The sequence below is a fragment of the Gastrolobium bilobum genome, unplaced genomic scaffold (assembly GCF_033153095.1).
Source record: "Gastrolobium bilobum isolate Gb01-03AN ecotype WA unplaced genomic scaffold, APGP_CSIRO_Gbil_v1 utg3966, whole genome shotgun sequence".
NCBI classification, from domain to species: domain Eukaryota; kingdom Viridiplantae; phylum Streptophyta; class Magnoliopsida; order Fabales; family Fabaceae; genus Gastrolobium; species Gastrolobium bilobum.
Window position 1 is genome coordinate 317,979 of NW_026898636.1, and position 12,567 is coordinate 330,545.

A 12,567-nucleotide genomic window follows, 5' to 3' on the forward strand; every position below is an offset into this window, starting at 1 on the left:
GTGAAGAAAAACTTTGGTTTGAAAAATCTAGAGCTAGTTGGATAGCTCAAGGGGACAGAAACACTAAATATTACCATGCAAAAACAATAATCAGAAGGAAAAAGAATAAAATTACTGAACTCAAGAATGATATGGGTCATTGGGTCCGAGATATAGAATCTTTAAAGTTTCTAATCAAGGATTTTTATGTGAACCTATTTACTGAGGAGGACCATCAGCGTCTGCTCATCCCCACTAAGACTACTTGGCACAAACTTGAAGCTTTTGATTATAAGGCATTGAATGCCCCCATCTCACACGATGAAATTAGAAGAGCTTTTTTCAGTTTGAAAGGATCAAATGCCCCAGAAGATGGCTATTCAGCTGCCTTCTTCCATAAAAACTGGGATACTTTAAGTCCCCAAATATTCTCAGATATCAGGTATTATGTTGAGCATCCCAATTACATTCGGGAAATAAATAATACCCTAATTACTCTTATTCCAAAAATTCCCAAGCCTAATAAGGTGGTATAGTTTGGCCCCATCTCTCTTTGCAATGTTCTCTTTAAAGGGATTAGTAAAATTATAGTTGAGAGGCTGAAGCCCTTAATGGATCGATTAGTGTCTCCCTTCCAAGCCAGTTTTGTTCCCAAAGGACAAATTCAAGACAATATCATTGTGGCTCAAGAAGTAGTACACTCCATGCGAAGATTAAAGGGACAAAAATGTTTTATGGCAATAAAGATAGACTTGGAGAAAGCTTATAATAGGTTAAATTGGGAGTTTGTTCATCACACTATGCAACAAATTGGTTTCCCTGAGTGGATGATGAACCTCATTATGGCTTCCATAACTACTGCTAGTTTTAAAATCCTTGTGAATGGAGATAGAACTGAATCTTTTTTGCCTAGTAGAGGAATTCGCCAAGGTGATCCTCTCTCCCCTTACATGTTTGTTTTATGCATGGAAAATTTATCCCATCTTATTCAAGACCAAGTCATAGATGGAAAATGGCACCTTTTTAAATTTGGGAGAAAAGGCCCTAACATCTCTCATTTGTTATTTGTTGATGACTTGATGATATTTGTGGAGGCATCCATTAATCAGATGGAATTGGTTCTTGATTGTCTCCACGATTTTGAGGGCATGACTGGCCAACGAGTTAACCAGCAAAAAACTATAATTTATTTCTCCCCCAATATGGATGACCAAACTGCTTTAGCCATAACTCGTTGTTGCAATTTTAAGTGGACATCTAACTTGGGCGGCTATCTGGGAACTCTGATAAAGCATGGAAGAACAACCAAAGCACATTATGCTAGCATTTTAGAAAAACTAAAAGTCGCTTGGAAGTTGGAAGAATCAATGCTTATCCTTTGCAGGGCGGATTACACTAGCTAGATCAGTTATTTCTTCAATCCATGCATTCCACATACATAATGGAATTATCCCAGTCTCAATTTGTGATGAAGTTGAAAGTGTTGGAAATGGAACGAGGGAGCCCAAAACCCTTTGATATCCCAATATCCTCTAAAAGCAGGCTGATCCTCCCAAGCCCATTCATCCCAATCAACACCATGACGAATTTTATTTTGACCTTTTGCTACTGCTCTAGAAGTCAGAGAGTACTCATCTTCCAATCCAAACATTTGATCAGTGTCATCAAGAACATCACTAAAATCATTTCTGTAGTAATGCAAACTAGACCCCACTTTCTTGCGGCTCACACGGCTTCTTTGCCCTTCAACATCTGCTCCATATAAAACACCTTTCCTATCAGGAGCACCAACAGACCTTTTTACAAGATTCCGAGTATTCCTTTTTCCTTTTAATTGCCATTTGGATACAGCTTCATTACAAGTTATAGGTTCGCGAGGATAGAGGTGAGGCATGTATAGATGATTTGTTTCAACCATGAAGGATCTTTCATTTCAGCCACAACATCTGCCACAACCATGAAGGATCTTTCATTTCAGCCATTAAACTAGATTGGATTCCTTCAATCTTTAATGGAAACAATTTGTTTGAACTCATCTGAATAACAACAATAGCACCTCTAACAGAATCATATATTTCACAAACACCATTTTTAATAGTGATCACATAATCCTTTTCTTGTAATTGCCAGCACTCAATAAATTACTTTTCAAATCAGGAACATATAATACATTAGATATTGTTTCCACAAAACCATTTTTGGTTTTGATTTTAATGTCACCTTTTCCCATGGCCAAAAAAAAAGTGAAGAGTCATGGCCACAGATTCTAATTTTGTGCAAGCAGCCATTCCACGTTTTGATGGTCATTATGACCATTGGAGCATGCTGATGGAGAACTTCCTTCGATCCAAGGAATATTGGGATGTAGTTACCAATGGCGTTGTTGAACCCGCAGTAGCAGAAGGAGCTCAGTTGACACAACACAACGAGCAGCTCATGAAGCGGTAAAGTTGAAGGATTTGAAGGCGAAGAATTATCTCTTCCAGGCCATTGACCGTTCTATCTTGGAAACCATTCTTTCCAAAGAAACTTCCAAGGATATTTGGGACTCCATGAAAAAGAAGTATCAAGGCTCTGCAAGAGCAAAGAGGCAGCAGCTTCAAGCTTTACGCTCGGAATTCGAAACACTTCGAATGAAGTCGGGAGAATCAATTGCAGATTATTTCTCTCGCGTGATGACCATTGTCAATAAAATGCGAATTCATGGAGACGGGATAGAAGAAATAACTGTCATAGAAAAAATTCTTCGATCATTAACAGCAAAATTTAACTTTGTTGTTTGTGCTATAGAAGAATCTAAAGATATAGATGATTTGTCACTTGATGAATTGCAGAGTTCATTGGTGGTGCATGAACAGAAGTTCAAACAGGAAGACACAGATGAGCAAGCATTAAAGGCTACTACCGATACTCGTTCCAACAATTTTCAAGGAAGGGGTAGAGGTAGAGGTAGAGGTAGAGGTAGGGGCAGAGGTAGAGGAAGGTCCACTAATTTCAGAGGCAATAATGATCAATTTCAAGGCAGAGGCAGAGGAGGAGCCCCTGATAAATCCAAGGTAGAATGTTTCAGGTGTCATAAATTTGGTCATTATCAATCTGAATGTTATACTAGGCTGCCAAATAGCAAAGAAAAAGGAGAAAGTTCAAACTTTGCAGAAAAAGAGGAAAGTGAAACCTTATTGATGGTTGCTAATGATGAAAAGAAAATTGAGCCAGATGTTTGGTATGTGGATACTGGCTGCAGCAACCACATGAGTGGTAGTAAGTCTTCTTTCTCTCATCTGAATGAAAATTTTCTCTATCAGAAAGATTATTGTGAAAATTCATCTGGGGCAACATGGATGGCCAACATCACGCCCACCTAGTATCTTGGGACCAAATGTGTAAACCGAAGCATCTAGGAGGAATGGGCATCATCGACTGACATAAGCAAAACGAAGGCTATATGCACAAATCTGCTTGGAATTTACTAACAAAACCTCAAGCCCTTTAGACCCAAGTTCTTGTTGCGAAGTATGGCAGAGGGGTGGACCTTAGAAGGACAATTGTGGTAAAAAATTATGATTCCTTTTTCTGGAAGAGTCTTGGTATATGTTGGCATAAGTTCCTTGAAGGCTTACGTTGGGAGGTAGCTGATGGTATACATACAAGACTATGGACCGATAACTGGCTTGGTTAGAATACCAACCTTATTAACCTTGGAAAAAACAATCCACCTCAGGAGGATCTCAACAGAAGCATTAAGGATTGTGCTACCACTATTCAAGGGGAATAGAACAAAGAATACTTGGAGAGGTTCTTAGAAGAGGAGTCAGTAAGGGATTTAATAAGTAGACCAGCGCCCAAGCTAATTGAATGGGTGGATAGACTAATAGGGGCTAACTATAATGGTTCTTTCTCTCTTGTCAAATTGGCTTATCAAAATATCACAGGAGGAGGCAACCCGCAATTGGAAGAGGCTGTGGAGTTGGAGAGGACCGGAGAGAATCAAAACTTTCATATGGATTATGCTTCTCAATCGAACTCCAAGTCATGTCAAATTATATAATTCGGTCTCGTTGACTTGGTTTTTAATGCTTTTTTTTTTGGAAGTATTCCAATCGGTTCATTGCTTCGCAACTAATCCGATTCGGGGCGGGTCCAGGATTAAGGCTTTAAACCCCTCCCAAAGGTGGTACTAGGAAGATTCGAACACATGCTCTCATCCTCACCTGTTTAGCTCCCATGCGCCAACTGAGCTACCACCATTTGGTAGTTTTTTAATGCTTTTAAGTATTATATATTTGGCCATTAAGTAAGGTCTTAATATTTTAAATTAATTTTGTAGGAATGGCCTATTTCTGTGAGCTATGGAGCAATAGCCGGTTACCTGGTGGCAATGCTTGCTTCATGTGGCTTTGTTCTTGTTCATGTTCATGGTAGATCACAGCATGCCAAACGAGACTGAAGTGCCAAGTGGCTGTTATCACAAGCTTACTTTATAACTAACGAGAAATTTTGGTTTATTTTCTTTTAGCTCTCATAATGTGGATTATTCATAACCTCACATCTCTTTCTCCTCCTCTATGTTTCAAAAAGCTTAGGAACTATAGTGGCGTATTATTATTATTATTTATTATTATTTTTGCTGACTATAACAAATACATTAGCATTTCTAATTTAAATCTTGTATACATGTCGAAAATTTCTTGTACAAGTATGTGCGTTTAGCTTCCTTCTCTCTAACTGCATCTTTAGTAATTTCTAATTGTGCATTCTAATGCAATATATGCTTAATGTAGTGGAATTGCCTTATAACATTATTCAAATGTGTTTCTGAATTAACTCGAAAGTTCTTTGATCAAAGAAGTGCTATCTTCTTTTGAGTTCTCTGTTCCAGCACATCCCGTTGGAGTTATATCATGGTTCTTTTCCAGCGTGGTTTTCTATTTCTTCAACCACATCTGAATTTCACATCACAAACCTAGTAGCACATTCACTTTACATTTTTTCATTCTCCTGTTCTTTTAGGCATGCTCTGTGTATGTGTTTGAATAACCATTGAATAAATCAAACTAGTTCAACCATTTTCTTTCCGAGTCAAACAATAAACTTCTCAGGTTAGTAACACTTGACGTGGTCAAAACATTAAACTTATGATGCAATTCTCAGTCAAACAAGAATGCATCGTCGCATACTAGCATCCTCCATTAGAGTACCCCACACCTTTTGATGCAATTCTACACCTCTCCTACGTCGCTTTCCCATTAATTTTTCACTTTTTCTTAATGAAAAATATGAATCCTTAATTGCTTATAACGAATAGAGATACTATTTTTATTAGGAATTGTTCAAGAAACAATAATGTTCTTTTATGCGCTTGGTTGCACGGAACAGTTGAATTCAAAGCAGCCTTAAACCGTGTACGAACTAGTTCAAACTTGTGATCCATTCGTCCCTCCTCTGAAGGTTGACAATTTCTCAAGGTGACATGGGAAGCTCTTATATATTGCTGCCAGAACAATCTGATAACATACTTCTTCGGGCTCTTGACAGATAGAACTACAAAGCAAGTATAAGAGAGAAGAAAGAGCATCTGAATTCCTAAAATAAAAAATGGCTTGCCGCATGATTTCGATAGGGAGCTTCATTGTGCTCTCTGCTCTGCTAATGGGTGCAACAGAAGGTAGATTTGTAACATTGATTCATTATAGTTTGTACTATTCTTTCAAGCGTTCATTCTTCATTCGTACTATAATTGATAAAAAAATTGTTTGGCAAATTAATCTCAACATACTGTTAATTGCAATTTGTAACTCATGGTTCTACAAAAAGAGTTTGGGTTAGATGCTGCAAATGGGCATTTATACCTGCTCTTCCTAGTTTTGATTTGTGGATATATTAGAAAGTGTACACCAGAATAACATTGCAGAAATCGGCTTTGAGATTTCAAATGTAGCCACGTACTACAAGGCCTTGTTACTGTAATATCAATATGCTTTTCAGGTTTGCTTGAAGATTGCTTTGTTGTTTCTATGTTGCAAAGAAGGAAACTTTGCATCCGAGTCCAATAGTACTATCTGCCCACCATTTGAGTGACGGTTGCATCATTGATTGAAATAATTTGTAGGGGTTGACACTCATTTACTTCTTCCTCACCTCTGACTTTTGCAAATGCAGGCTTTTTGGGGATGGCTAGTGTGTTATTATCGTTTCTCAACATTGAATAAACTTCCAGTATGGAAGGTCTATCATTTGCATGTTCTTGGACGCATAGCAAAGCAATTTGCATGCATCTCATTAGTTTGCACGGTGAAGATGTATCATCAAGTGCAAGATCCACGAACTCCATACCCTTTCCTTCTTTCCATAACTCATAAGCCTGCACCCATCAAACATCATGTAATTGATATAAAGATGTTCAAAAATCTGAACAAAATAAAGGAATCAAGAAATTTATCCAAATTTTTTTCCACCGAAGGCTGTAGAAATTACTTACATATTCCAAGAACTTTAAATCTTCGTTCTCTCCATAAAAGCCAGATGTCTTCTTGCCACTTATAATTTGTAAAAGTAGGACTCCAAAACTGTAGACATCAGATTTAGTGGAGTACACACCTTTTTTAACGTATTCAGGAGGAATATAACCACTGCATCATAACAAATAATGATAACATTGATTAACTAGTTAAAAATATAATTATGAAAAGCTCGAATGGTGGAGCTTTATAATCATAACACTCACTATGTTCCCACAATTTTGCTAGTGTTTGCCTCTTGTTCATCTTTAGTGAATATTCTTGCCATTCCAAAGTCTGATATCTTTGGCTTCATCTCAGAGTCTAATAAAATATTGCTAGCTTTTATGTCTCGATGAATTATGGTGAATCTTGAATATTCTTGAAGATAAAGAAGACCTTGCGTAACTCCTTCAATGATGCCAACACGCTTATTCCAATCTAACATATGTCGTCTAACAGGGTCTGCGTGGAATTGATGCATCATATGTGATTATTATAAAGAATTCAAATTTGATTTTCTGTTCCTTTCAAATAGGTGATTTTTCTTATTAAATTTTGACCCTTCCATTATTTTGGCAACATGCAAAACATCTAGTAAATCATGTAATCTTGGTAAATATCTAATATAATGCAAGGGTGAGCATATGTGTTAATTTTCTTTATCCCTCCTAATAATAAGGAAATATCATCAAACGAACTTCATTGATCATTTAAGGCTTTAACTTAAAAGAGGGATGCATAATTATATTCAAGTATATATAGAGTTTAAAGCTGCAAAGGTATCAAACCAAAGAGGTAGAAGTCCAGGCTTTTATTTTCCATGTACTCGTACACCAGCATCTGCTCTTCTCTTTCAACGCAGAAACCCAACAACTGTACAAGATTCACATGTTGTAACCTTGCAGTAAGTGTTACCTCATTTTTGAATTCCTCGAATCCTTGTGTAGAAGCTTTTGATAATTTTTTTACGGCTATTTCCTGACCATCAGTTAGGATGCCCTAGAGAAACAAACACTGATGGTTAGGTTCTTGACCCAAGAATATAATGCTAATTTGGCCTTGCAAGAGTTACAACACTCCACAGCAACATGATTTTACCAAATTGATACAAACATTACAATAATTTTATGATGAAGACCCAAGATTTTTTATAATAGGGGGCAAAAATAGAATTTTAAATTTGTAAGTATTATTAAAACTAGTAGGAGATACTAAATATTATAAATACTTTTGAAGGATGTGCTAAATATTAATGCTAATAACCTATCATCATTAAAAAATATTATTTTATACACAAAATAAAATAAAAATTAAAATTTAGGGAGGAAAGGCCACCCATGTTTGCCCCTCCCTTGGTCCACCCCTGGATGAAGGGATGTTATAATGAGATAGGACTAAATTTGAATGATTTTGTTATCAGAAATACTTAGGCAATTTCCAAAAGGATGAAGAGTACACGAACTTTTGATTATAAATAATGAGAACAGAAAGGGCTAAACACTTGATCGCTTAACGAATAGAAAAGACCATAATTGCCCACCAAAAAAATATATGAAAAGACTATAGTTGAACTATGCCAAAATCTTTAGTTGGTGAAGTAAAGGCACTTGAAGGGTTCTTTTATTAAGATTTAACCTTGTAAACAGGACCATAACCACCCTGTCCGAGCTTATTTTCATATGAAAATTTATCTGTAGCTGCTTCAATGTCAGAAAATCTGTAAACCTGTAAATCAGGAGCATCCCCATTAAAAGGTCCTACAACTTCTTTATTCACTGTAAACCGAGCATTAACTGTCCCTGTATACATAATTGAAGTTAAATAGAAGTAAGTAAATTTCTTTGTCGATGGACATTTTCACTCTTTAGTGATATCAACTCTAAAATCGAAAATAAAAATAGTTAGCTAAAACTTTACCGGTTGATTTGAATATTCTCTTCCTTTGGCAATAGATAATGACACCAAACATGAGAATAACTATACTAGTTATACTCAAAATGATCACTAATAATTTCCACCCGTGCTTTTTGTCTTCATCAACCTGTTCAGCTGAGAATGCAACGGTAAATATAAATTAGATGGAGCATACAATAAATATATATAGGAATTATCGTTTCTCAAGCTGCAGGAGATAACTTTATCTCCGGCTACTAAATCATAATTGTACAAAAATTGATTGATGATGATAACGGAAGAGAGAGAAAAAGAGAATCATAACAAGTCAAAAGTGAATAAATTAATATAAGAAAATAAATAAACAAAACGACGTAATTTTGGGATGACCGGAGATAAATATTTCTCAAAAGAATATATATTATCCCATTGGCTAAAATTTAACTCAACACAATCATTTTACAATCTGCATTAAAGATTAGCGCCTTAAACATATGACAAGACAGTGACAAAGAGATTATGGTCATTTACCATGCTCATGTGGCGTGTGCATGGGAAGTTTTTTAGCAATGATTTTGGCTGACTGACTCAATATTTTACCTCATTCTTGGTACAAATTAAAATGGGAAAAGTTCTTCCAAACCCCTATTTGCAAACAGTTATCATGAATTTTATAATTTTTCTAATTTATTAATTCCTTGAACTATATCAATCATACCAATAAACCTTACCATGAAACCCATATTATTTACTTTTTGATTTATGAATAATATAGCTTAAAAGTTAAATTTTATAGTTCACGGTACTTGTTTGTAAATAATCTAAAGCACTTTAATTTTCAAATTAAATTTTGCAAAAGCATTAATTACCAAGAGGAGAGGAGTAGTCAATTTTATGTTTCCAGACACAAATTTTTGAAACATCTAAAACAAGGGAAACCAGGTCGAAATTCTCATCAGCTAGACTATATATTATTTCTCGTAGAAGATTGTCATCAATTGTTTGATGATACAGCACAAAACTAATTTAAGAACATTCCAATAGAAAATTCAGATGTTGACTAGTATTTAATTAATTAGAACACATGTTCGAGATTCTTGGCAGAAGGAGAAGCAATGTTCGAGATTCTTGAAACCAACAAGGTAGTCCATGAAACCAAAAAATAAAAGCACATTATCTAAAGCTATGGATTAGGTACTTAGGACTAAATTTTACAAGTCATAAACCAATGTTAATTTAGTTCTCTCTCGCTCTCTCTCTTGCCATATATAATTTTAGTTCTGTAACTAGTATTACTTCGATTCCCCAAAACAAAACAACAATGGCTAAGGAATCAAAAAGAAGTTCAATAACATAGAACATAGAAGAGTGACCAAAGTTAATTTACCTGCTGCGGTTGTAAGTGTCCATTTGTCGTCATCATGGGAAACTTGCCATACATAGTAACCAAGTAGCTTCTTTTCCCTGGCATATGATACCTTCTTTCGGACAACCTCAACGTCGTCAAAGCCAATCCAAGTTGATCCAAATGAACAGTAGTTTGTTACGTAAGTGTCATTATACATTACTGCAGCCCCATTTTTCTGAATATCATTTTTTATGTCCTCATAGCTTTTAGATCCATCATCATCAAATGCTGGACCTGTTGCTGGTGCTCCTATTGAGTTGTTATTGGGTTTTTGTAGTTTCCAAGCATATCCATAGAAAGGCAAACCCAGAATCAACTTGCTAGATGATATCCCCTTCCCAATCCATGCCTTGATATAATAGTCAGTGTTGATATCACTTGCAGGGTCATATAAAGCTGAAGGTGCACCAGTGAAGTTTTGCCCCAAGGGTGTGTGATAATTATATGCATTAACATGTATCCAATTCAAGTTACTTTTGATTGACTCAACTGGGAAGGACCCAAAATCCAAATCAGGTGAAGCTTGAACAGATGCAGTCAAGATCAATTCTTGAAGTGTAGAGTTTGTTTCTGCTTCAGATTTTGCAGCAGCTCTCCATTCTTGGAAAAGTTGTCCCAAATTGTCAACATCAGAACCTGTCTCAAAGGAATACCAGAACAAGTCCAGCCCCTGAAATCCATAAAGCCTAGCTATTCTTATTGAAGATTGAATGAAGGGTTTCCTTGAAGAAGCATTGGCAATCATGGATTGGATGGAAATAGTGTTTTGGTCACCACCAATGGAGAGAAGTGTAGTGATGGATGGGTTCTTCAGTTTGAGAGTGCTAGTGAAAGTAGAAAACTGTTGCTCATTTGATGAAGGGACAGAAAGCTCAAAGGAGGAATTGTTCACATCAGCAAAAGCGCATATCAGGTGAGTATAGAGGGCAGAGTTTATATCTGATGTGGGAGATTCTCTGCCATAGTACCAGTAACCAATTTTGAACCATGATTGAGCTTCTGAGGGTTGGAAGTTCAGAGTGCAAAGGAAAACTTGAAAGGTTAGGACAAGTGCAATTCTGGAAAACATTACACTAAGTTTTTTCAGATACCTTTCCTCGGAGATATTCTTATCTTATTGCATAAACACACCCATAACTGGTGGACCCAAAATTCAGTTACCTATAATTTAATTAGTTAGGTTTATAGTACATCTATACATTTATTGTCGTGCATGTAATTCAATGGGTTTGAAATTCAAGACAGTTCCCTGGTCCATATCTATAATTTAGTTGTTGATTAAAAAAAGAAAACGTTAGTTTGGTATTATTTCTTTTTAATGTAGGCATGTATATATCGTTTATAAGTAAATGTGAAATTTGGGGTTCAATTCTACAATTGTTCGAAATGAAAGCATGTTGAAATCCGGCAATAAAAAACACAACTAATTCCATGCCACGGATTTACTTGTCTTTGACAATTCACCCAACTAATTCAATAAAGTCAAGCACTCAAGAGGTGCTTGTTTTGGTCATTCCGTTGGGCATTGTAAGAGATACGCAACACATATGTGCGCGGTTCTTGTTGGGCATTGTAAATGACGCGTAACATATATGTGTGGAACTGGGATAGCCAACCTGCAAAACCTTACGGGGTCATTGATAATAATAATAAGGGAAAATTTCAAAAACTCCCTGTGAGTTTTGTTAAATATCACTTACCCCCTCACAAAATTTTTGAATCATTTAGGGTGTGCATGACAACTTTTCCGGAATCAATTCTTTTTTAATTTCTATTCCCAGGAACAGAAATGAATAGGAAATTCGTTTGGTAAAATCGGTTTATTTTTTTTGTTCCCGGGATGAACCGGTTTGATTTTGTGCTGGGGAACAGAAAAAAGAATAAAAAAATTTCTCCTTTTTTGTTCCCGGGCACAAAATGAGAAACACTTATCCCTCTCAATGACACTCCACCATCGTACCACTAGTGTCATCGTCACCACCCCTCACCACCACGATGCCACCACCACCTCCACCTATTACCACCACAACTACCACCACCACCATCACCACTACTGCCATCAACCATCACCACCATCATCGCAACCACTGCCTTCACCGCCACCATTGCCATCACACGTCACTGCCACCACCCTCATCGCCATCACTACCACCACCACGATGTCACCACTACTATCACCATGTCACCAACCACTACTACTATTGTCGCAGCCACTACCGTCACCATCACTGTCGCCGCTACCAACCACCACCACCACCATCACCATCGCCATTACTGTCATCACCATCGCCACCATTACATCACCCCCGCCACTACCACCACCATGCCATTGCCACCACTACCACCACCGCCACCACCACTGTCACCTACCACCACTGCCGCAGCCACTGCCACCACCACCACCATGATGCCTTCACAACCACCACCACCACCGCCATGCCGCTACTACCATTGTTGCCGCCACCAACCACCATACCCACCACCATTGTCGCAACCACTGCTGCCACCTCCACCACCGCCACCATTACCACCGCCATTGTCGCATCCACTGCCGTCACAACCACCACCACTATCTTCACCACGTCACTGCCATCACCACTATCGTACTGCCGCTGCCGCCACCACCACCACAACCACACCATGTGGAAAGGAAAGTGATGATCCGAAATTTTTTATATTTAATAAGAATTATTTTTTATTATATTATTTGATGTGTTATCAAACATAATCTCATTCTCGGAATAAAAATAGAACATTTCTCAGAAACTGTTCCATGGCACAGAAATA

At 37.1% G+C, this 12,567-nt stretch overlaps 1 protein-coding gene across 2 annotated transcripts; it reads right to left on the reverse strand.

Moving 5' to 3' along the window:
* Positions 1-5,698: 5,698 nt before the first annotated feature.
* Positions 5,699-10,852, reverse strand: LOC133317873 (G-type lectin S-receptor-like serine/threonine-protein kinase B120). Of its 2 annotated transcripts, none has more exons than XM_061519756.1 (7): positions 9,760-10,852; positions 8,397-8,528; positions 8,205-8,278; positions 7,268-7,478; positions 6,704-6,941; positions 6,458-6,608; positions 5,699-6,340 (listed from the first exon to the last, which is right to left on the reverse strand). In XM_061519756.1, exons 1-7 carry the CDS (start codon positions 10,847-10,849, stop codon positions 6,035-6,037), a joined length of 2,202 nt encoding a protein of 733 aa, XP_061375740.1. In that variant the 5' UTR covers positions 10,850-10,852; the 3' UTR covers positions 5,699-6,034. The 2 variants fall into 2 exon arrangements, with proteins under 2 accessions (XP_061375740.1, XP_061375739.1); XM_061519755.1 differs by having other exon boundaries at positions 8,115-8,278.
* Between the last annotated feature and the right edge of the window lie 1,715 nt (positions 10,853-12,567).

Bases quoted from the DNA above. Each gene is read 5' to 3' on its own strand.
- LOC133317873 (XM_061519755.1), bottom strand. From the start codon at position 10,849: ATGTTTTCCAGAATTGCACTTGTCCTAACCTTTCAAGTTTTCCTTTGC. The intron at 7,479-8,114 runs GTTAAATCTTAA...TTGTTTCTCTAG, and splicing joins GTTATGGTCCTGTTTACAAG to GGCATCCTAACTGATGGTCA. The intron at 6,341-6,457 runs GTAAGTAATTTC...TGATGGGTGCAG, and splicing joins ATTTAAAGTTCTTGGAATAT to GCTTATGAGTTATGGAAAGA.